The sequence below is a fragment of the Danio rerio genome, chromosome 21, assembly GCF_052040795.2.
Source record: "Danio rerio strain M-AB ecotype USA chromosome 21, GRCz13ab, whole genome shotgun sequence".
In the NCBI taxonomy this organism is placed as follows: Eukaryota; Metazoa; Chordata; class Actinopteri; order Cypriniformes; family Danionidae; genus Danio; species Danio rerio.
In genome coordinates, this window is record NC_141041.1 from 14,617,127 (window position 1) to 14,643,923 (window position 26,797).

The 26,797-nt window shown below is 33.0% G+C and overlaps 1 protein-coding gene across 26 annotated transcripts in view; it reads left to right on the forward strand.

Annotated features, from left to right (window-relative positions):
• The window catches only part of zgc:113162, a 49,231-nt gene that overhangs the window by 12,345 nt on the left and 10,089 nt on the right, over positions 1 to 26,797 (forward strand). For 21 of the 26 annotated variants that reach the window (XM_087299771.1, XM_087299773.1, XM_087299770.1 and 18 more), the window contains 6 exon segments: positions 9,129 to 9,322; positions 12,437 to 12,558; positions 14,662 to 14,710; positions 14,965 to 15,114; positions 23,417 to 23,590; positions 26,267 to 26,350. In XM_087299771.1, coding sequence (XP_087155897.1) covers positions 9,129 to 9,322; positions 12,437 to 12,558; positions 14,662 to 14,710; positions 14,965 to 15,114; positions 23,417 to 23,590; positions 26,267 to 26,350 — 773 coding nt within the window. 26 annotated transcript variants of the gene reach the window in all.

The following is a 26,797-nucleotide window of genomic DNA, read 5'->3' on the forward strand; positions in this document are numbered from 1 at the left end:
CCGATAGCAATAAAATCAAATTAAACAAACCATTTATAAGCAATAAGTCAAAAATTACTATTGTGCATCCCTTCTTTAATGTCACTTTTAATGCGTTTAAGACATCCTTACTAAATAAACTATACAGTATTTGATGTTTACATGTGTCATTGTGCAGCATCAAGCTCATATTCTGTCATAAATACTCCTTGGCCAGTTTAAAAGTGACAATTTTACGAATAATGTTCAGTTTTTTTGCACGGATTTAATGTTTTATTTTGTAAGACCTCAATGTATCTCCAGGAGCCACACGTGTTACATTTGTTTTGCTTGTTTGTGTATTTAGAATCTCAGTATTGGTAGCAGATAATTTTCATTTTATTAAACAAAATAATATACAGTATTCAATCTAAAATTATGCTAATTTATTTAGATGTTCTATTGATGAAAGTTTCCTACATCTTAGATGCCCTAAAAATGCATAAGCAAACAGCAACTTTTCTTTCTTGCATGAACTATCCCTTAACCTCTTATAACCCGAGGTGTTTTTTTACATGCGTTTTTTTATTTCTTCTTGCTATTTGGGCTTATTGGAACCTAATTAGAATAAAAATCTAAGTGTCTTCTTTTGATAGGATGTACTTTTAGAAAAGAAATTATGTCCATATATGTGGACTCGTGGTCCGAATTCACATTAAACACTTTTCCTGACTGTTTTGTAATGCATATTTAACATTAGATTTTTTTTAACACGTTTTTGACTTTCAGAGAGTAAAAACTATTTTTTCCTCATTTTGGACAGTTAGAAATAGTGTTTAGTGTCAATTTCATATGCTGCAAAACAGTTGCAGTATGACATGGTATGTCTTTAACAAAATATAAAACATTCAAAGTATTTTAAAAAGCCACTTAAGAGCTGAAATGTGCTGTCCATGTTTGTGGCCACTAAGCCCTAGGAGTTTAAATAGAAATAAAATTAAAAAAACACTATTTTAAACTTCCCAAAATTTGAAAGTCCTGTGTACATGGTGTTATATCAGTGTCCTCAAATGCCTGACCAGTCTTGATCACACCAGCTTTTTCCAGTGTTTGCTTGAGCTCAGCTAACCATGTCCTGCGGCGTGACACCTTTATTCTGTTTCATTTTTTTTTAAATGCAACCAATGATCTGTGATTACAACCAGAATTCATCTGTTTGTTGTAAAACAATCGCTTGATGATCTCCAAGCACTGAAGTTCTGACATTAATTGATACGAGACAGTTGATTTCAATAACAAACTTTTGTATCATCCTTTCTCTGGCGTTGTGCGGTTTTTACTTGTGTGTCCCTCCAATGATAACCTTTCAGTTTGGCTCACCCAGTCATGGAGAAGCAATAAAGATAAGTAGGAGGATAGAAACCTAAACACTAAAAATTAAGTAACTATGACTACAGTTTGTATATAAAGACCATAAAGATAGGCTGCCAAATGTTTCGCTGTTCCTCGCTGTGTAGCTGAACATGCAACCCTGCAAAAGAACGTTTATTTCTTGTTCCTGGTCACTTTCAACCTTTTAATGTGGATTGTTGTATGAAACTGTTAGAAAATGTTTGTTAAGATAAATAATAAATGCATTATTTTAAGTAAATAAAACATATTATTTAAAAAAATATTATCTTAATGTATTCCCTTTCACTTATGATGAATAACATTACAGTTATTTAAAAAATATCAAATGTGAATGGAAAGATGTTTATAATGTTACAAAATATTATCATTTTATAATAAATACAATTTTTTTTATTTCTAATCATCAGTTTAAAACAAAATGTGTCTTGATTTCCACAAAACTATTTATTATTAAATATTATAAATAGTTATAATATTAACTATATATAAAAATAAAACCACATTGACATTTCTATTTTAAGAACCATTATATTAATAAATAAGTACCAATAATAATTGAGAATCATATTAGATTGCTTTCTGAATTAGGTTATTTTAAATTACAATAGTGTCTTATGCACTTTTTGCTGACGGAAAAAATATATATTGAATTTTCCATTGTATAAATGTGCCCTTTTGTATTCTAAAAGCCATTATTTGTGCTGATAGTTGATCTGCATTTATAAGAGTGTCTCTGTCATGAAAGCAAAGTGTGAATTATGCATGTGCCGTCTGCATTACCTGTGATGACTGAGAGAGCTGCTTAACCCACGCGTGCCTTTAGGGTTATTACTGGCCAAATCAAATCACAAATGCCTACCGATCTGAAATGACACAGATTTTCACAGCTTGCAGTTTCAGTAACCATCTGCAAGACGATATTGCTCTGAATATTCCAACATTATGTATTAGATTTGGAATGAATGTAGCCGAACAGTAATCCTCTTCGCTTCGTTCAGTTTTTTTTTGTTTTTTTTCTCACTCTTTCTGGGCTCACGTCATAGAAAGCAGAGCGGGGACGTGACCCAGGCAGCTTCAGTTGCCACACAGATAGAAGGAAACTTGATCAATCTCTGAAGGAGTGCATCCAAGAGATCTCACTTTCCCCTGAATTATTCACTGCAGAAATGGCCTGTTTTAACCCTTCAGTTGTTTTACAGCACATGCTGGCTCATGTGGTCTAGTTTCTTTTTCCTCTTTGTACCTTAAGGGATGCATAATACTGGAAAATATTTGTGTATATATTGCTGGATATATAATATAATATAATATAATATAATATAATATAATATAATTTAGGCGACGTGGTGGCGCAGTGGGTAGCACTGTCGCCTCACAGCAAGAAGGTCGCTGTTTCGAGCCTCGGCTGGGTCAGTTGGTGTTTCTGTGTGTAGTTTGCTTGTTTTCCCCATGTTGGCGTGGGTTTCCTCCGGGTGCTCCAGTTTCCTCCACAAGTCCAAAGACGTGGTGTAGGTGAATTGGGTAAGCTAAAATTTTTTGTAGTTTATGAGTGTGAATGAGTGTGTATGGATGTTTCCTACTGATGGGTTGCAACTAGAAGGGCATTCGCTGCATAAAATATATGCTGGATAAGTTTGCGGTTCATTCTGCTGTGACGACGCCGGATTAATAAAGGGACTAATATATATAATATAATATAATATAATATAATATAATATAATATAATATATTATAATATATTATAATATAATATAATATAATATAATATAATATAATATAATATAATATAATATAATATAATATAATATAATATAATATAATATAATATAATATAATAAAATATAATATAATTTGTATTGCAGGATTTTTTATCAGGTGACTTGTATCACTCTATTTAGGGATACGCCAATATACAAATTTTCTCCAATAATGATAAACATTTTTTTTTGTTTGAGGAAAAAATCATTGGTCACATTTAATGTTTTTACTGTAAAATATTAATAATTATAATTATAATTTATTACTAATAAATAAAACATTTCTTTGTTATTTGATTGACTGATTTCACTGTAAAATAGTTATTGCCATCTACATTGTTTTAGTTAAACTTAATGAACAAACAAACTTTTCTAGTGAAACTAAAACTTTAATTAAACTTTGTTTCACTAAAAAGACAATTTTGTTGAAGCCTGATTAACGTATTAAAATATGTTAAAGTTACATAGACATGTATAACATATACATATATCAAAAGAAACCCATTAAGAAAATGTGCCATATGCCAAAAATAATTTACTTTATCAGAACAGGGATCAGGGATCTTCATAATGTGCCTTAAAGTTCATAGTGGATTTGCTGTCGCTAATGTTAAAGTGGTACAGTATAGTTTGCTTTTTGGTACCTTTTAACCGTGGAAACAGGTTTAAAAGTGCACCGAACTGTACCGTACATACTGTACCACTTTGTGGAACTGGGCCATTAGTGGTGCAAACTTGTTCATCTATCTATACACGTATACAGACTTGGCCATTCTTGGCATTCATATTTTTAACTCTACTCAAAGCCACTGAAACAAACCTTTGGGGTAAACATAATAGCTATAAGTGATATCACAATAATGTCATGATTTTTGCGTATATTGATGTTTTCATATACCCATAATGATTTTATAATCAAACTAAGACATGTTGCAGTATTGGCTTTGTTTTAAAATAATGTTGAAGTGAAGTGAATGTTGGAGTGTTGAAGTGTGCCTTGTCAAGTATGCCTATCCAACTGTACACACATTTTTAGTAAAAGCACACACACTGTGAGCATACACTCGGAGCAGAGGGCAGCTATTGTTTTCAGTGTCCGGGGAGCGGGGAGTGGTTAGATTTACATTAGTATTGGTGTTAGATTAGCTCATGGGCACCTCAGCTGGGTATCAAAGATGGAGAGAGTGCAGTTCATGCACTCCCCCATCTTCAATTCCTCTTGGGACCAGGAATTGATCCTGCAACTTTTACAAATACAACATCCTCACCATTAAACCTGAATGCCATACTGCTTATTTTAGAGAAGAATAAAACATTCTAAACATAACCACCCCACAAAATTAGTTTTCAGACTGTTTTCTAGCATTTTCCATTTGATTGCATTGCACTGTTTCACCCTGAGCGCTTTGTAAAGACTAATTGGCCAATTTCTACCTTTCTTTCCCCCCCAAGTCAGATCAAACAAACGCTTTGCGTCACATCACATCTGATTCCATTTGCTCCCAAAACGCTGTTTGTTCTCTTTCCATGTCTAATTTACATCACTATGCCCGCGGACACTGAAAAATACACCTTGACTTGCTAAAGCCCCTGAAAGTCCACGTCAGTCTCTTCCCCATACACCATTGTCATGTGCATGTGAGAAAAGCAAGGTACGTCTGTCTGGCGAAGCCGGTTTCAAGTGTCACACATAACGGCAATGACATTTGAGGATGGCGTTAAGAGTCATTTGTGTGCGTGATTGTACAACATATCAAATATCAGCCAGTTATGCGCTGGCAGCAATTACCCTGTCCTTCTTATCGTACAGGATTAGTGAGTTTCTTATCTCATCTGGCATTGTGTCAGCTTTGATGCTTGGATGACCAGTATATCTTTGATTCGTGTTTACTCTAGATAGTTGCGTTGATGCTCCCTTCTGATGATGATAAAAATATCAAGATTTAGGCCCCGATGGATCGTATTACATCTTAAGTACATACACCATCATAGGGTGTGCAAGGAAGTTTTCAGAAAAAAATGTTTTTGTTTGTTCACACATGTACTGTAAGCTCACATGCGTGATTCGTGGAAGTATTTAGCATCATCCAAGCATGAAAAAGAAAACATGTCAGTCAACACCTTTTGTTAGCGCAGGTGCACTCCACATATGCCAGAGTTTTTCCATAAATCATTCGTACTAACTGTATTGTGGTGCTACAGCAATGGGATCAGATGGAAATACAGTGAAGGCTTAGTTTTGATATTTTTGGTAATTTTATAATAATTTTTTAAGGGGTTTTTACCTTTTATTTGGGAAGGACAGTAGAGGTTACAGACAGGAAAGTACTGGGAGAAGAGAAGAGTCCGCACAGAACCTTGAGCTGGGAATCAAACTCGGGTCGCAGTGAGCCCCATGGTGCTATACGTTGGCGCACTTAACCACTAGACTTTTGGCGCAGACATATTTTTGGTAATTTGCACACAGGGTAAAAGTATACAGACAAAGGTGTTCAAAGTGTGGAAATTATGAAGTTGCCAAATATGTTAAATAAATAAAATTTATAAATGCATTTATTTTGGGCTGCACAATATTGGAGAAATCTGATATTGCGATTTTTATTAATTTTATATGCGATAGATTTTTATAAGATAATTTGAATAGCACTGGTTTTCTATGGAGTCTAACAGTATTCAGGTACAGAAATTGAATAATCCCAATGCAATTGCTTTGTCTCGTTTCTAGTCCAAATATCTAAAATTGTTTCCTTAAAACAAACAAAATTATCTGTCAGTGGGTCTAGGAAACAAACAAAAATTCTAAGACTTTTTTTTTCTCCATAAATCATAAATTCCTTATAAATACAATTCTGTAGCTCCTGGTCAACTATAATTCAGACTCAACATTGCATATCTTGCGATGTGACTATTACAGATACACACATTGTGATATCTGTGCTGAAACAATATATTGTGCATCCCTACTAATATAGTTTATCATCTATATATCATTATAACTTATGTCATTTAACATAAAAGTTGTTTTGTAATTTACCACAATTTAAATGTTATTAGCTCAAAAGAATACCTTAGTATTTCAGTGGTATTGATTTATTAATTGATTGGTTAATCTGTAAAATAATTCTTGCTGCCTACATGTTTTAGTTAAATTGAATTAAATAAACTAGATGAATAATAAAAACTGAGTAAAATATTATGTTAAACTTTGTTTGTGTAACTAAAAAGAAAAGTTAGTTAAAACTTGATTAACATTAAAATAAAGTGACAAAAAAAGCATATTATTAAAACTGTATAAAACTATAAAATAATACATTTGCAATCAGAATTATTAAACCCCCTTTGATTTTTTTTTCTTTTTTAAATATTTCCTAAATGATGAGCAAGGAAATTTTCACAGTATGTCTGATAATATTTTCTCTTCTGGAGAAAGTCTTATTTGCTTTGTTTCGGCCAGAATAAAAGCAGTTTTAAATTTTTTGAAATCCATTTTAAGGTCAAAATTATTAGCCCCCTTTTTTCGATAGTCTACAGAAAAAAAAAAGATCATTATACAATAACTTGCCTAATTACCCTAACCTGCCTAGTTCACCTAAGTAACCTAGTTAAGCCTTTAAATGTCACTTTAAGCTGTATGGAAGTGTCTTAAAAAATATCTAATAAAATATTATTTACTGTCATCATGGGAAAGATAAAATAAATCAGTTATTAGAGATTTTAAGTTATTAAAACTATTATGTTTAGAAATGTGTTGAAAAAATCTCTGTTAAACTGAAATTGGGGAAAAAATAAACAGGGGGCTAATAATTGAAGGGGTTTTATAATTCTGATTGCAACTGTTTATTTTTGCAAGCGAAAATCCTTGTAAATCATTATCATTTGTAAAACTTAGAAGACAACACAAAATGACAAGCTTAAAAACAGCTATAGTGTAAAAAACAACCTGACCAAAACATACTGAAAGACTAAATGATGTATCTAACAGACAAACATCATTGCAGTGATATAACCCAGTTATTTTATCCCTCTCTGGCCGCAAATCCCTTGAACTCTCTAATGATTACAGTGTTGTCTCCGTATGTGTGGTCGGCTAGTTATCTAACCAGCTGTTAATGCTGAGCAAACACTGATATTACAGACTTTATTTTCCAGATCTTTCCAGTGCAGCAGCGATGCGTCATCAGCTGCAGGATTTTTGCCACCAATGCAGACCTGTGGAAATTTGAGGGCGATAGTTACACAGTGTGAAGGAGTGTGTTGTTTTCGGTAGCCTGAGGTCAAACACTGTTGTGTTGGAGGCAGATGAAGGATGGAGGTAGTTTGAGGATCGTCACTTAAAAAAAAACCCTGTGGGATGTTAAGTGTTGAAGCCAGTAAACATGTTAACGGGCGGTTTAGGACACCCATAATGCTCCGAGAGCTAAAGATGACGTGCTTTGAGTCAAGCAATGATGTAATCTCCAGCTGACATGCTAATACGCAACTCAATAAAATGTCCAGACTTATAGATGTTTACAGTTTTTTTTCAGTGTGTTTTTTGCAAGCCACTGTGTTTAGTGTAGTGCAAAAACTGTGTTATCTAGATGAAGTGTCATGTGAAATGTATTGTAAATAAATATAAACTTTGGCTGGCCTCTTTTACTTTGACCAAAGTCTGAATATTGACCTAATGTTGCAGGTTCAACCAATGAGAAGGTTGAAATGTCATATGTTTTGCCCTAATAAAGTAAAACCATAATTAAAGTCACACTTACAGCCTTTTGTGTCTTAACTATGAGCACAAAGTCCACTTTTGCAGCTTTAGGTAATAAAAATGTCAACTTAGGTTATGCCTGGCTAGGATCCAGATTCAGAATCACCACAGGTTGCTTTCTGTGGTGGGCAAGACTGAAATCCAATATAACCGGAACAACAAAGGGGAATGTAGAGTTGTGCTCAAGGGTACCTTGTTTACTTGTTTCTCACACAAGCCTGGAGTGTTTTTCCAAGAGCTGATGATGTCATTGCAAAGTCATTAAGCTGGACCAGCTTGGTAGCTGGTAAATACAACTTACAGATTGTTGTGAAATTCGAATATTGTAGGGTAGATGCAAGAGTGTTTGTGTGTGTGCGTGCATGCGTGCGTGCGTGCATGCGTGTGTGTTTATGTGTACACACACACACACACACACACATATACATACAGTATACATATATATTAATAACAATGTTTGCAGAGACTTTACAAACATGCGCCTATATAGAAAGTGTATTATTCTTAAAGATTTAATCACGTAAGATCACAATTGGATAAAGGGGGAGGCAAGAAGGTCCCTGGATCAAGCCCCGGCTGGGACAGTTGGCATTTTTGTGTGTTCGTGTGGGTTTGCTCTGGGTGCTCGGGTTTCCCCCACAGTCCAAAGACATGCGGTATAAGTTGATTGGATGAACTAAATTGACTGTAGTCTATGAGTGTGTGTGTAAGAGCGAGTGTGTATGGGTGTTTTCCAGTACTGGGTTGTGACTGGAAGGGGATTCGCTGCATAAAACATACAGTATGCTGGAATAGTTGGTGGTTCATTCTGCTGTGGTGACCCCTGATTAATAAGGGACTAAGCTGAAGGAGAATGAATGAATGAATGAATGAATGAGTGAATGAGTTGAAAATAAGAAATGTAACCTGACATATAAGCAAGTTGCTTTAAAGGTCCCAAAAAATTGTCTTAAACAGTTTCATGATCTATTCTGTCATTTTTTCATTAAGATACGTGCATTTGTTTGTGTATCTGTGGATTATCCTCTGTGTTGGACATTAGGACTCAACAATGTAGCTTTACAACGACACTGATCTTACGTCAGATGATTAAAGCAGTGTATGATTTGATGAATCATAGTGTCATTTTTTTTTTTTTTCACAAAAAGGAATATTTCATCTGCTACATAAATCCTAGTCATTTTGATTGCTCATATTCCACGTCTGCATTGTAAATTTAAGCCTTATCTCTCTTGGTTCTTCTGTCACAGATGAAATCTCCAAGATGTGCGAGGTGGACGAAACTACAGAACCAGTCAGTCCCACACTGCTCAGTGAGTCCACTGACACCTACTGCCAGACCGACTGCTGGCATCCGCTACGCACGACTGTCCGCAAGCTGGAGTTTTGGGAAGACTTCAGCGCTGAGCTCATTGGGACCGGCTTCTTCTCCAAGGTCTACAAGGTAAGGCTTTCTGATCGAAAATGGAGATGGAACATTTGCAAAAAGTGTATTAAAACTGATAATATCTTTGTGCCCATCATGAAGTGATAGATTGCAAAAGTATACACAGAGCACATTTGTCTAAAGCAGGGGTGCTACATGTATTCAAAAGAATCTAAACAACTTTTTCGGACATTGCATATTTGTACATTACTGTAACATGTTTTATTCAAGAACATTTGAGCTGGTTTCAGTTCTTAATTCTTTCGTTTTCAATTCATTTAATATAAATTTATTTTACTTGTGTGTTGATTAAATCCCATTTTGTTATTTAACCTATTATTTTTATGCAACAATAAAGTTGTAAGTTAATTTTCCATGCAAAGAAAATAAAATAATTTAATATTGGCATGCTGATTTATGTGAAATCATGATTATAGGTCTTTATAATCACCTTGCAATTTTGAAATTATTGCTTATTTTGCTTTGAGTAGGTCATTCCGTTCATAAGATCAGTTCAAACTTTTCTGAAGTTTTTAAAGTAGAATCAGTTTTTTACTGTAGAAAAAAAAATCTTGCATTTTGAAAAATGTATTTTTATCGGCTAAAATATCAGTTATTTGCCTCCAAATCTTAAGAGTTATCGGTTACCAATATCAGCAAAAAAAAAAAATCCTTATCGGTGCATCCGTAGTAAATATATCAAACTTTATTACAAAGTTGCCATGGGTTGTTTTCTAATTTATTTAAAAAAAAAAAATAAATAAATAAACAGAAAATGTTTCTTTAATCGTAATAACTGTTGCATTATACATTTTTAACATTTTATAATAACCTTATTACAGTAAAAACACAAACAATTCCATTTCTAACACAATAGAGTTAAATGCTGAATAGTCAAGCTGCACCTGCCTTTACCTTGATTTGCTCTTTGATGTTTTCTGCATCGTGCTCCATCGAACGACAGTATGTTCATTTAAAAAAAAAAATTATTCACAATATTTATTCGAAACTATTAGACTTTCTCTTCACTGATCAAGTGCTGAAATGGAGTCTTTTCTAGGTGGCATGGAAGCTCTACAGATTCTTCAGTTGTCTGATTAACCCCTTTTCAATCCAACTATAAATGTAATGTTGCTATTGGAATTTATTCAGTTTTAAGTGCATCTAATATTTAGTTTTCTGCCTCAGTAAGTCTCAGTTTTCCATGATAAACCTCTGATAAGCATGTATTTATATATGTGTTGTGTATATCTATTGTTCTGTTGCTTTCGCTTTGATCATTATGATATTTATTGTATTTTAATTGCTTAAATAAAAAAACTCCCCTTTCTCTGAATGTATCTTTAAAAAAAATTAATCACAAATAAATAATGCATTTTAAAAAGCTGCATGCAATAATAGACACTGATACCACTGATACCGGATCTGATTAGATGATCTGCCCTTTAGAGAAAGTGCGCTGATTTGATCAAAGCTGTAAAAATGATGCATGGAGACCTTCAAAATGAATGTTTTCTTTCCATCACAGCCTTTCAACAGCAAAGTTAAAATTCATTATATAATTCTAGTGTAGATAACAGTTTGGTAATTTTGTTATTTACACACCTGAATTCTGTTGCCAAAATGTTAAGTAATCTAATGATTTAGTCTGGAAGTCACGGCCTTGTTATTCCCTACACCAGAGCTTTACAGACATGACGTGACTGTAGGCTTCTGAAAACAAGCTGCGTCCTGCAGACACTCTTTAAATAACAAAGAAATACTTTTAACATCATGTACTGTCGCCACCCAGTCAAGCTTAAATGGCCTTGAAAGTCTTCTGGAACAAGAAAATAACTAGTTGATTAAAGAAATACCTGTGACCACATTTCTTCCTATGCTATCTTTGTTCGACAAAATGTTACTGCTGCATCTCTTTATCACTACTGTCCTATTGTAATTTTTTAGTAATAGTGTGGATCAGTTATTATTTTCGTATTTTGTGTTTAGCTTAGCTTCATATTTTGGTCCTACTTTATATTCAGTGGCCTTAACTACATGTGCTTGCATTCAAAAGGGACCTATATTTTATTATAGCTTGTTTTTGATTATTACCTTTAAAAAATGTCTATTAGAGCTGTGTGATTTGGGCAAAACTTTGAAACCAAAATATTCCCATATAACCGATGTCCTGTTTTTCTTTGATATTAATTTGTCTATGAATGCTTCTGAAGCAGCAGATGCCATTATCCCAATTGTCCTTGATTCAAATTGCGATTGCGATTCTAGTTTAATTAATCGCACAGCCCTAGTCTGTATAGTTTTTATCATTTTTATTGTTCCTTTAGTTATTTTAGTAAATTATTTTTTACACATTTACATATTTTTCTATTTACCATATTTTATTTTAATTAATTAATTTATTTTATTTTATTTTAATTATTGTTCATTTATTTTAAGTAACAAAGTTTTAGTTTGAAGCTTTTGGTTTAGTTTTGTTACAGTTTGAAATTAGTTTTTATTTTTACATTTTCTGTTTTCTTGTGAGAAAGAGAAAAGTGATGACATGATTTCTTAGAAGCTGAAAAAAATCATAAACCATTTTTAATTGTAATCAGTTCAAGTTTCTTTTATTTTAAATAAAAAATAGTTAAAGTTTATTATTTTTGTTAACTTTAAGCCCGGTTCTATTAACTTTGCAACTAACTTAAAAAATCAAGGGGACCAAAATGCTAAAAGGGGATTTTCAGTGTGGAAATGAAACAGTTTGTGCTTGATATTATCTTGATTGAAAGTTGTAAGATTCACTGGAGCTTTACATTAGCCTAGCGATGGAACACAGATAACATGTTTAATATCACTACACAAAGCACATGAAAAGCTTCACTGTGACCATTCTCACACCACGGGCCAAGAAATGATGACGTTTTTACTTTTTATTTTTTTTAAAGAACATAATGTTCCATAAGTGACACGTACTGTAAAGCAACTAACTGGTTTACCTCAAGGCAAAATAAAAGTGATTCTCTTTTTGTTGTGAATGTGTTTACAGGGAATTAACATCTGAAAGGAGGAAATCCCTCTTGTTGAAAACTCCTGCTCTATACACGAGACACCTTCAATGCCAAGTCAGTAATCTTGTAATTTTCTCAGGTGATGCACGGCACTACGAAAAAGGTGATGGTGGTGAAGATCTACAAGAACGACGTGGATCAGAACAGCATCGTGAGGGAGATCAGTTTACTTCAGAAACTCTCCCACCCAAACATAGTGAGGTGAGTCGCCTCTGCAAACACCATTAATCACTTCCTGTAGTCCCACGCCAGCCTGATGCTTACAGCACCCACTCAGACTCTATTGCCTTATACTGAAAAATAAGAGCTGATGGGGAGCTGATCCCTGAGATTGAACAAAGGTGACCAGTCTATGGTTACTGTACATTATATGGGTTATTATAATATTAAAAACATCAACCTGTGAGTCTGTATTTTTGAATAAAGATGCATGCATACTAATTTTCACTGTGAATTTTCAGTGAAATCTTGCAATGATAATTGCAAATCACCTGAACACTAGCATGAATAAGAAAATAATAAATGGCAGGCAGCCAACAGTGTTGATCTTAACTCCCTCATGTTGTATTGTCATAGCTTTATTTATTAATTTAGCAAACCTTTTTATCTAAAGCGACTAATAAGAGAGGGTAAAAGAACCACTTCAAGTGATCAAGGTCTAAGTTAGTTTGAATTAATTTTTTACTCCAGCATATTAATAGGAAACAGAATGTGTTTCCCACAGATGGTTTGTCAAGCCCACTTACCTGTGTGGATGACACTTAGTATTGCTCAATGTTTTCCAAGAAGCATGGGGTGCTTAAAAGAAGGTGTCTGGTGTAAATGGAGTGGAAACCACTTTTTTTTTCTACAGGTGGTTTGTCAAGTCCACTCACCTGCATGAAGCACTGAAGAATTGCACAGTGTTTCCAGAAAAATGGAATGTTAATATCAAAGTCAAAGAAAGTGAGAGTGTCATAAGGAAGATTATTTGACATGATTATTTAAGTCAGTGATGATGATTTTCAGAATTTTGAAAAGAGAATGTAAATAAAAATCGTCTTGTTTCAGAGTATTATTATTATTACCTTTACCAGGAAAGACACATTTAGATTAAAAATCACTGTACAAGAGCGTCCTGGCCAAGATTGGGCAGTATACATGTCACATGGGTCTAATAAACAAAATAGACTATTGACAGTTAACATGAATCGACCATTGACAAACAAACTATTCAAAACATCTACAAGCCTGTGTTTCAATTTCTAATTCAGTTATACTCTTATCAGCTATATCAGCTATATTTTGTTTTTGCAACTTTGTTATTAGATCATTCCATGCAAAAGATACTGCGTATTTAAAAGCCTTTTCCCATCTCAGTCCGCACTTTAGGAACAGACAGTAAATAAATATTCAATATAAGAGTACTGGTCTCAGTCTAAAAAAGAAACCACAACACTCACGTAAACATTATTTACTCTTTAAAGTCCCTCTGAAATCAAAGTTAAAGTTTGTTTTTGGTGTTATATTAAAGTTAACCTTAATTATAAGCAAGTGTACTTCACAAAACTACATTTGCATTTAGAAAACATAATCGAAACTTGCAGTTCCTCACCTTTGCCAATATGGATCAGTGTTTAAACATTTTATTTATTTTTATCCATTGAATAATAGAGACATTGGTGAACACTATACGCAATTTTTCCAACCAACCACCAAGATCCTGTTAATCCTGTTAATCCAAAAACAACTCACAAATACTTTGAGGACCTTAGCAATTACATAGCACCACCCTAGCATTCTAGTAGTGAGTTTTTAGTGTGAACTAGGCATAAAATGCTGTTTAATGCGTTTTGGCTTCAAGTCCACACAAATCCAGCATCCTCAACCTGCAAATATGAAGTGTTTTGAAAATGCTAAAGAACCTCCTCCAGCATAGATGGACTGATGCCAGCAAAATATGAGCAAGCTCAGTAAGTGTGCATGGCCATGTATTATGCGTTTTAGACTATAGTGTGGATGGAAGCTCAATAAAAACACCAGTCTGGGTGAGGAGCGTTTTCATTCTTAAAAAATAATTTAAACTTTTATAAAACAAAAATTTAAAACAAAAATACTAGTGTAAATGCCACCTAAAATTTGATTGAAAATGTTAAAGCCTTCTTTAATTGCACTTCTAAAAAGCTGAAAAGTTTAGATTTAGAATTAAATACAAATCACAAGTCGATTTGAAGATTTGTCTTTGCCTTGTCGTTGCGAATGATTTCAACTTCAGTTTCTCAGTTTATAAAGTAAAATACTGTGATTTTTCTTTACATCCTGTAGGTACCTGGGAATCTGTGTCAAGGAGAACAAGCTGTACCCAATTCTCGAGGTGGGTAAAAACGTTCAGATACGAACAATCATAATTCACCATAGTACAAGAAATCTTTTGCCTCCTCCATGTGCAGCAAAACTAAACCTCATGACACCAGTGACTCATCGTTTAAAGTGTCAAGAGTATATAATTTTCTACAAACTAAAAAAAAAAAACCCTGAAAGCTTGCTGCAAAAGTGATCTGCATCTTAACTGTATAAATCAGGTCAGCATTGGAAGTGTTTTATAATCCTGTGTCCTCCTCCATCTAGTATGTTAGCGGAGGCTGTCTGGAGGAGCTGCTGGCCAGAGCTGACGTCAGTCTCTGCTGGAGGGAGAAGATCGAGCTGGGCTGTGATATCAGCAGAGGAATGGCATATCTGCACTACAAGAACATCTACCATAGAGATCTCAACTCGAAGGTCAGGATGAGCCTGTTGGCAGACTTTAAGGTTCAAAGTTAAGCAATTACTGTATGTCAAAGAGGTATTACGAAACATCACCTCACAGCAGTTTTCAACTTTGATTCAAAGGCGTCTGTCAAGATCACGCCTTGCATTTATAGATAATGACAGAAATTTACTCAAATTAATTATTATGCACTAATATTGCTACCTGTAATGCTCTATTAACTTGCCTGACCACCCAGAACACCCTGTAGACAGAGCAGGTATTTTAAGTACCTTAACAATTATATCAAAACACCCCAGCGTTATGGCAGTTTTGGCTTGTCACTGCTCAAATTTAGTTTAAACTGTACAGATTTACTAAAAATACACTACTGAATGTCTAGATTCAATTATAAGTGGCAAGTCAGTCAAAGGATTATTCCCATTACTGCCAATGAATATTCTAAACATTGCATAATTCATCTGTTTATGAAGTAAAATCCCTGAGTCATAATTGAAACAAAATGTTTTTTCAAATAATTGATTCAGCAAGCATTACGCATGCAGATTATAACAGATGTATGTGTGTAAACTTTGCTTACATTTTCTCCTTTATAACATAATTTTCTCTTTTATTGCTTATGTGCAGATTGGGATCTGATATTATTTGTAAGATAACCATAATCTTTATACCATTATCTTATATAATCTTAAGAATTGGGTTAAACAATTTATTGTTTGAGCATAAATATCTCAAAGTGTGTATCTGCAATAATCACATTGCAGGACTAGATTATTTATTAAAGATTAAAAGAAAGATAATATTAAATATTATTTTTATATTGTATAATATTACATATACAATGATGACCATGTTTTTTTTATGCTTAATTTTTCAATATTTGTATTTGAATACACTTAGACCCCACCAGAAAACCATGAAGCACTGTTTATTTAACTTATTTTTGTATTTTTATATGCCTGTAATTTATCACATTATATGCAGATTTCTGCATAGAAAAAGACTTGGTGATTACGGTTGATCTAAATTCATGAAATCTTTCTGAATAAAGCTATTTAAATCATCTAGCAAAATTATATTTATATCACAATATATATCAAAGCAAAACAAAACATCGCAATGTCAGATTTTTCCAATATCATGCAGCCCGACTTTACACCATTATTTCACATGATCTAATTCATGTAGATATGAAGATTGGATGAAGACTGTGATGTAGCTTCAAAATTTATTTTCAAACCGGAAGAACGAATTTGCTCGAAATTATGCAAAAACAACCAATTTTCACTTTTTTTTAGTTATATATGTGTCGTCATTGTGTTTTTAGCCATGTGGGACATATGTATGACTGTCAACATCTCAAAAATGTGTTTTGGGGTTTCGTGAGCCTTTAAAATCTATTGTAAAAACATATGAAATATTGTAAATAATTTAGTTAGTTGCACTGCAAACATGTTTTGCATTGCATTGACAAAGCAACATCTACAAAGTATTGTCTCAGAACTAAATTCACTCTTTTAAGCCCTACATTGAACCAACTAAATTGAAGTAATTACTTGCATTGTTCAATTACATTTATTTTCTTGATTTAATGGGAGCTTTTAGACATCTTGTAGAAATATAATCGAAATATAAAATCTCCTTATAACATTTGCAAAAAGAAGTATAGTCGCTTTTAAATTAGCATCACTATTGAAATAATAAAGAGTAGAAAGGCATTTTGTTACAGGTAATGCTCAGGGTGTTTTTCAATGTGTAAAAGGTTACGTGATTGACTTTATCTTGAGTGAATGATTCTGGAGAGGCGTGAGGCCATATCAGAGATTTTACTATGGTTATGTATTCTATTCATCTGTTATGATGATAGCAGAGAGATGGAAGGTAGATACCAAAAACACACAGAATGTGAAAAGCTGTGCCACATTCCTCCACAATTCACACACCATGGGCCAAGATATGTCAACATTTTTAGGTTTAGAACATTGCGTCCTAAAGGAGACAATTGTGGTTAAACAGGATTAGCCCAGAGGAAAATAAGGGAATCGAACTTAAATTAAATGTCATTCAGGAAAATAAATAGTTTTAAGTGAAAGAAGGTGCATTGCTTGGATTAATGGTTAAACCATTCCTGTTGGTCTTTAGCAACTCTGGAAGAGATCTTGATCTTGTGCACATTTGATTCATTTTCATATTTTACTTGAATCCTAATAATTTAATCAAATTTGTGGGATGTTTTGGTAATATTTGTGCAAAGCCCCCATTAATTTCCATTATTTTATACTAACTAAAAAAGATTAAATATTATCTGTTTTCAAATAAGTTTTTGTAAAAAAATAAATAAAAAATAAATAAATAAATACATATATATAATAAAAAGCCGTGTAAAAGGGGTGGTTCTTTTTTTTTTCTCAAAAAGTGGACCCTTTTGATTCTTTTACTGTTTAATTATGAGATTTAAATACTGCATTTCAGTAAAATTTTAAGCACTATTTTAGGTGAAATATATCGTCAGATGGTCATCATGATCAAAAAAGTTCATTTAAAAATGAATGGATAAAAACAATAGCCAAAGTAGTATTCAAATTCATTTTAATATCAGTCGCTTTTGGTGCTTCACATCTTTTTATTGGTCATTTTTTGTATCAAGACTAAGGTCCAAGATTTAGAATAAAAGTTACTTGTAAAATATTTTCTCTATTTAAAAACAATACAGTAGCGAAAGATGACTTTGCTTACATCAGATTGTATGTTTTCTTGCACAGTTGCAAGAATTTTTTGTGTACTGGAATATTTGTGTGTACTGGCCAAAACTGATTAGCTGAAGTCACATCAAAGCGACAGCCAACAGAGCATTCCACTTGGTCTAAAACCTTTTTCAATGCATTATTTTCACTATGGCACAGCAGTCAAAATACGACAAGTGAGCTCATGTATAGGACATGAACTCATGTATGTATATTCTGGACCTTTGTGGGTCAACACTTCACCAATTGATGAAAGTGAAGGAAACAATACGTATGATATAAAATGAATATATATATATGATTTATATAATAATGATTGACAATCATTAAAGTATTTAAGGGTTAACAGTAGCAAAAAATAAGTAAATTAATTATTTTTATAGGCAGGGCAAGTTTATTATATAGCACATTTCATATTCAATAGTAATTCAAAGTGCTTTACATAAACAGGAATAAAAAAACAGTGATTTAAAATGATTAAAAATTATTGAAACTGATTAAAATGTGTTAAAGCAGGTTATAAAAGAATAAAAAAGAAAAGAAAGACATAATAGTGCGAACTGTTAGACGTAGCACAGTGCTCATTCAGTGTAATATACACTTTAAAGAGCAAGTAGTTGAATTTACCTAAAGTGAATAAACCCTTTGCTTTAAATTAAGTGAATGAACTGCATAATTAGAACTGTTAAGTTGACTTCAACTAAATTTTTATAAGTTACAATAAGTTTGCTCACTTTGAGTAAAGACAACGTGTTGCTTTTAAGGCTAGGGGTTTACCTACTTTAAGTAAAGTATGTAATTGCTTTTTACACTGTATTTATTGTTATAGTTAAAACTGCAATTTCCTTTTTTTTTTTTATTCAGGGAGTTTAAATGTAATGTTCAACTTCCAAACCTTTCTCCCTAATCCTTTGATCAGCATTGTATATGATGACAAAGAAAGGAATGATGTTGCATTTGTGGACATTCTGTAAAGCTGCAGTGAATTTTAGTTGTGCTCCTGACAGATTTAACTGTGTCAGTTGCCAGGCTGCAGTGTGCAGTGAGCGCAGGCCTCTGTGTGTGTGGAGGTCAGACCTTTATTATGCTAATGCTGTACATTCACCATGCCACAAACTCCAGACCTGCTTTAACTCGCTTTTCTTTCCTTATCGCTTTCTCATAAGAAATGACCTGCTGACTCTTGTCAACTTTTATTCCTTTATTCTCTCAGCCCTTTCACACACTTACAGTTTTGCCAAAAACTTGGCCTTGTTTTTTATTATATAGCTAGATTTTCTGATTTTCTGAAGAATTTGAAAGTGGTTCTTTTTACTCACTGCCACACAAGGATGCTTTACCGTTAAATTAACTGAAATACTTAAATAAAATGGCTGTAATTTGTTTAATCAAGTTTACTACTAATACAAACTATTACTAAAATCAACAAACTGTTCAAATGTACAAGAGATCTGGTGCACATTTGATTGTTTTTATTTTTTACTTTAATCACATCAGAAGTGTTAAGTTTAGTCAAATTTGTGGAGCATTTTTAAAAATTTTGGTTTCATTTCGCAACCGGACCCTATTCATTTCCTGGGAAATTAACTATTCCAATAACAATAATAAATATATAGTTACAGTATACACTGACAGATAATGTATATAGTTAAAAATCACTTTCAGAAAGTTTTTTTTCCAGCTTTTGCATAAATAAAAACAGCTTGTTGACAATTAAAAACGGACAGCTAATCAGAGACTATCATGCTTTATGAGATGAAACCTTTGTTTTTGTTCAGATCTTTTTCATGAATATTTTGGTCAATAAAACAACAATTTCAAAAATATTTAAAAAACAGACAAATTATTTTAGCTCCAGTAGAGCCCCCCTCCCAACTGCACCATTTCTATACAATATATTATATTATGCACATTTTAATCCGTTAAACATCATGTCATGATATATATGTACATACAATACAAGTAGATACAAGTTTCCGTATATGTTTACTCATCTATTGTACATATATATACGTACACAATCAATGAGTCACAATAGGCTTGGCAAATATGAAATAAACAAATAAAAAAATAGATAGCAATTCAAATAGAATTAAATGAAGGGGGAAAAAAGTGAGAAGCAAACAAAGAACGGTCAAACTGCAAATATTAAGTTTGGATCCATTTGCTCTATATATGTCAGCACCGGCTGCCAAATAAGATCACATCTTTAACTGCAACCTTAGGTGGAGTACTGAATCTTCTCCATTGTAAGATGGTACATAAGATGGTCATTAGATGGTCCCTAATCCAATGATAAAAAATTGGAGGAAATTTGTCCTTTTATTTGAGCTGTAAAAGACTTCTAGCAATAATATTGAAAAAGATATCATACTTTAGGTATTATTGTCTAAACTTTGATGTGTAATTAAACCAAATACTTCTACAATAGGGCAAGGGTCAATTGATACATGCAAAAAAATTGAAAAGAAATGAAATAATAATTGCTAGAACTTGGGTTTAGAACATGACCAAAACGTGTGTGTGTGTGTGTGTGTGTGTGTGTGTGTTTTGATTTGTGATCACTTTATCATCTATACACTGAACTTTTCAAAAATACTAAGGATGAACGTCCATTTTACGTACAATACACCTTGTAAAATGTTCATCGGACATAAGATAAATGAAAGGGGTCTATAAATGATTGACGACACATTTATATATTGAACTTATAGCCCTGCAGATTTATTTTCATATCAAGTTTTTGGATATCATTTGGTATAAACTGAGCCCTGGATGTTTCAATGACTCACAACCTGATTGACAGCCTTGTGTGTGTGTGTGTGTGTGTGTGTGTGTGTGTGTGTGTGTGTGTGTGTGTGTGTGTGTGTGTGTGTGATTAGCTATCTCTTTACTTCACACCTATTACATAAGAGATTTATAGAATTTTAATTTTGCTTTTGTCCAATGTAGGCATTGGATCACTTCAAACTGAAAAATTATATGTCGCAGACAAATTGAAGTTGAGTGAATCTTATTTATAATGACTTGCCTAATTTCCTCTGTAAAAGATGAAACTTAACTTTTAAAGTGTGAGGTAACAATCACCATGCCTTGATGTGGACACTAATATAGTTAGTTATGAAATCTTGAGCCAATATAATCAAATACAAATTTTAATATAACAATTTAAAATGTAACATATCAAGACAAAATTATTAATATTTATTATTAGGGTAGAAAAAACTTAAGTGGGCTAATACTATTGACCCTAGCAGTTTTTTTTTTTGTCAACATTTTGAAAGACTTTCTCCAGAAGGAAAATATTTAGAAAATACCATGAAACAAACATAATCAATCTCCTCTGAAATTGTAATTATTTTTCAAACATTTCCCCAGAGGTTGAGTAAGTTTGTCTTAAACTGTACGTCTTTCCTGTCACTTTTGTTTTGATCAAATGAATGGGTGCTTTATCAGAACCAATTTAAGGAAAAATAAAAAAACACGACATAGCACTGATGAATGATGATTATTAGAAATGTTTATTGAACATCAAATAGTTGTATTAAATTTATTTCTGTAGATTATAAAAAAAAGCAGTACTTATGTTTAAATATACTCAGCTACTGTCATTTTTGCACTCTAACCTTATTTCTAAACTTGAAAAACACACACACACACACACACACACACACACACACACACACACACACACACACACACACACACACACACACACGCACACACATCACAGAAACAAGATACTAATCAAAATGTGTTCTGGACATGCTTTTAGTGGTATTTTTTGATATCTAACTATAAGTGAGTACAATTGATCCCTCATAAGTATAGCTAAACCTGTACACACACACACACACACACACACTCACACACAATCACACAATCTCTCCCTAATGTAGCACACAGTCACTCAGCACAGAAGAGTTTTACTCCTCTACATTACTGCTTGTGTAACTTCAAGTTCAGGTTTCCTGCCGGAGGTACCGATTGATTCATGTCAGCGGATGTGTTTAAAATGGAGGGATTGTGTTTCTGACACACATGATCTCACACTCAGATTCTCATTGATGTGTTCTTGATGTACACCTGTGCTAAAACACTGCTGTCTGTGTCTGCATTCAGGACGCTCTGCTGTTTTTGACATGATGTGTTTGCTCTTCCCATTCAGCATCATGCTGTCAATTTTATTTGTGTATTTCTCTTTTTCATGTGAATTAGACGTGTAATTGGGAATTATTGTATTGGAAAATATAATTTAATTACATTTGTTGAGCGTAGTTGAGCACAAAAATAGTGCTGTTTAACAGAGCTTTTTTCACCAACATATTTTGAAACAATTGTTTTATTAGCTAATAGCTAAGTGTGTCTTTGCCATGATGACTGTACATGTATTTGCAATCTAGATATATATGTAATTATATATAAACAGTTCAGATGTAAATACCTCTAAGTGCCTCTAATTTTCTTCTAAAATGAGCATTTTTCTTTCACTTTTAAGGCCATAATAAAAAAAATCTGCCCTTTGCCCATGTAAAAATGTAAATGAATGAACATGCACACACTGTAAAACCCAACAGTCGACGTTATCAAATGAAATGAGTGTAGTGAACTCAAAATTGACTGAAAGTCAATTCTACTCATTTGAAAAGAGTTTTGAACTCAATGTTGAAGGTAATAAGTTACTTCAACTTAAAAAGATTGAGTTCACAGTACTCATACAGATTAGTTTTTTTTTTACTCAAATGGTTTGTTGCAGTTACCTCGAACGGTTTGAGTTGCCTTAACTTATTGTGTTTAACAGTACTCAGTTGGTTTGAGTTCTCTTCATTTATTGAGTTTTACTGTGCTCAAATTGCTTGGTTTACTCAAATGGATTGAGTTCACAGTACTCATTAGGATTGGTTTTTGAACTTAAATGGTTTGTTGCAATCGGTTTTCTCAAATGGTTTGAGTTACCTTAACTTTTTGGGTTTTACAGTGTACTGGAGCATGAAAAGAATGTCTGATTTTAGAAGAAAAACTCTTTAGAAGATGGGACTTAGGTTTTTGCATCTGAACTTTTCATATGTGTACTTTATTATTAATTATTAGCAGTAACAATGATTTGGTTTAGTAAAACTTAATTTAGTATTTTATTTATATTTAATTATATTTAAATTTTATATTGTATCAATTATTGTTATTGTTGTAAGCAGAAAATAAATCTATATTTAAATATGATTTGTTTATTGTTAACTTAAGTGCATTAACTAAGGTTACCAAGCATGACTTGAAAATGGGGTGGAAATTTTTATTTTATTTTATTTTATTTTATTTTATTTTATTTTAAGCTTCAGTCATCCTAAAGATCAACACTGCCACCTTGTGGAGCAACACTGACATCTGTTTTGAGAGATTATGGCACTGTCCCTCAGCTGACTCTGATCTGCAGGTCATTGTTTTGGTAATCTGAGATTAAAATAACAGTTGTGTTTTACTTGATTCCCACCCCCCGACCCTTATACCACTGTGAAAGGTGTGAGATAAAAATCCAGGCTTCATGCTGCATGTGTTGTTTGTGTTGATGCAGAACTGTCTGATCCGCATGTCGTCACGTGGACGAGAGGCTGTGGTGACTGATTTCGGCCTGGCCAGAGAGGTGGGGGATCTGCCTGCGAATGACCCCGACCGGAAGCTCTCTCTGGTGGGCTCCGCTTTCTGGATGGCCCCTGAAATGCTCAGAGGAGAGCCGTATGATCGTAAGGTAAGAAATACCAACCAAAATGACATATTGAAGTGGAGTGTGTGATATTTGACGTCTTTGATAATGTCGTAATTGTTGATTTTATGATGTGTGCACTCACATTATGTGCATAAGTGTGAAAAAAAAAAAAAGCAAAACAACTCAACAGCAGTATGAAAATATTGTCATTGTTGTTTTAGGAATGTGCAAAATGGCACTGTCGAGTATTATTGAGTCTCTCATTTTAGTATACACACATCATTCAAAAGCATTGACTGTGACATTTACTGACCATATAATTCAAGTTATGAAAGAACATTTCCCGGTATGGTTATAACTTGCTCGTTTCATTTCAGGTTTGTTTTAAATCAAAATCAAATTTCAGTTTATTTCTATTGAATCATTTAGTTTAAATAATTAAATTTATAAATGATTTAATTAAATACATTTCAGTTTAGTTTTGTTTCAATTTCACAACGAAATGTGCAGCAATAACCTACCTTTTGATTTTACTGTACAGTCTTATTTTGTAAAAAGTGAATGAAATTGAATCATTCATTCATAAATACACGATTGATTTGACTGTTTTGAATTTGGAATCCTGGCCAAGGATTCAATGATCCATTTATAAAAACAGACACGTGCCTCATTTCTAAATCATGCTGTTTGGCGATTCTAAAGAAAACTTGGGAAAATTGTATTTAATTAATTTATGTTTTCTGTCGGCCAAGTTAAACAAGTTTATTGGTGCCAAACCTTTTTTTTTTATCTAAACATAAATATTAATAATAATAATAATAATAATAATAATAATAATAATTATTATTATTATTATTATAATTATTATTATTAAAGGTGCAGTAGGTGATTGTCTTCAGAAGCATGTTTTGTTGTGCTGGTTGAAAGTCTCTTACAATCTAATAGTGATGATTACAGTAAATGATCTAAATGTATTTATATTTATTTTTATATTTTGCGTAAGGCATAAAACTAAAAAATGTTCATCCAATTAAATAGAATCGGGCCGACATCTCTCATAATTCGGATAAGCAGCCCAATCTGTCTGTCAGCAAATGTAGATTTGAACATCTGTGCAGCCTTTTGTATGCAGCTCCGCCGACCGCCCTGCGTTCACGAGAGAGAACAAGCGTGTGATCTGTAAAAATATGCTAGATCAAAACATTTTAAAAACCTGAATTAATATTGGAGTTACCTTTGCACGCTGGAGAAAGGATCACACAATGTTTGAAGGATTTCTCTTAGACAGGTAATGTTCTGTTTTAAAATTGTTTTAGCTTCACGCAAAGCTGATGTAACGTTAGATGTTCTTGTTACAAATGGGTTATACCTTCACAGAAGTGTTGTTCAGCTACTAAAACCTTTCGATGAAAGATTGATAAGACTATTTTCAGTTTCATAAGACACCTTTTACAGCATCGATAATATAGATTTTAATTAGTTTAACAACAAAACACAAGTAAATACCGCTATTCTGCCTAGTCTCTCCCTATATTGTTTACCATGCAACTCTAATATTCACTCTGAAATTGCATGTTAGTCTGGCTTGCACGCTGCCGGACAAGCACTAATTGCTTTTAACACATGAGAGAGGATTCTTTTGCTGTGCTCGTAGACGGCAGGGGAGGAACTGTGATTTAGAGATTTATGCTAAGCTGTTAGCATTGTGGAAGATCATCTACTGCACCTTTAAGTAGGATATTGTTTATTTATTTAAGTTTACTTTTACAATTCGACACATTTAAACCACTGCAGAATGGTTCAAACCAACAGGCTCATGTCAGTACAGTACAGTACAGATACATTTCTTAATAAATAACCTACAATAAAATAAAGCCATTAACGAGTGTTGACATGAAGATAACATGAAGATCGCTAAAACTGAACAGTAAAAATGCTTTTAAAGCAAATTACACCTAAGAGAGATGACTTTAATGTTTTATTTTTTAAAATCATTTGAAGTTTAAATGTTAGAATGTTCTAAATGAATAGGGCATAGGGGAATAACGGGGAAAAGACACAACCAGTAACTATGATTCAAGCTACAGCTCTTGAGGTGTAGTTGCCAGCGTACAGGTTTGCGACACAGTTTGCGAAGGAAAAATGTTACTTTATATTCTTTCATTATATTCATTGTGTCTCTTTAAGGTGTAACTTTATTACATTATTTTTATTTTTGCAACCTTGGTTTGTTTGTTTTTGAGTATATTTCAGTTTTTTTATTATTTATTTGTCTTATTTGTTTTATGTATGTTTTTGTATTTGTTGTTTCTCTTTACTTTAATAATAATAAAAAACATTTCTAAGTTAATCAGCATTTTGAACAAAACGTTTGAATCAATGATTCAGTGAATCAATAGAGAGGAACTTGCTCTCACGTTTTGCTGATTTTAATGTCATTTTTATTCATCCAAATTTAGCCAATGTACAACCCCAGCAAAAATAAAAATCCTCCAAACATATACAGATATTTATTGCCAAGTCAGTCGCCTCTGCTAAGGTGTAGAAATTAGCATTCATTTACTGACAGATTTAATATTAATCCGCATAACCTTTCGCAGTTGCATCTCAATTAAAAATTAACCTTCTGATCTGATGGCAGGTTTATAGGTCAGCTCTCAGGTTTTATAACGAGTAACAGACACATCTGTTTATGCTGCTTTCTCTGTTTAATCACAGGTGGATGTTTTCTCGTTCGGGATCATGTTGTGTGAGATCTTAGCAAGAATTCCTGCTGATCCAGAGGTGCTGCCAAGGACAAAGGTCAGCACTGTTACAGACAAATCTTCAACACTTCATCATGCGTATTTTGAACATCATGCTAACAATGTTTTAGTTCACTTTTCTTTTATAAAATTACCATCTATGATTCACTACAATAATTATTTCATTCCTCTGCATTTTAATTTCAACTTCAGGGTAGCCGCAGGATCTTAAATTTCAAAATCAAAATTTTAGGCCTTAAAAACTCTTACATTCACTGAAATATTATCCTGTCAGTCTTACATCATTTTAAACGGGTCTTAATTTTCTTATGTCCAAGTAAAGCTACCCAATCGGGCAGACATCCATCCAATCACCATCAATCCATCTCAATAGTTTCTTTAATATTGATTTTTTTTATTGCAAAGAGATGCAATTTACAATAGCTGCATTTTTTACAGCAATTTCTCCAAATTAAATTTTCTAATTAGGAAAAGAAAACTTAAA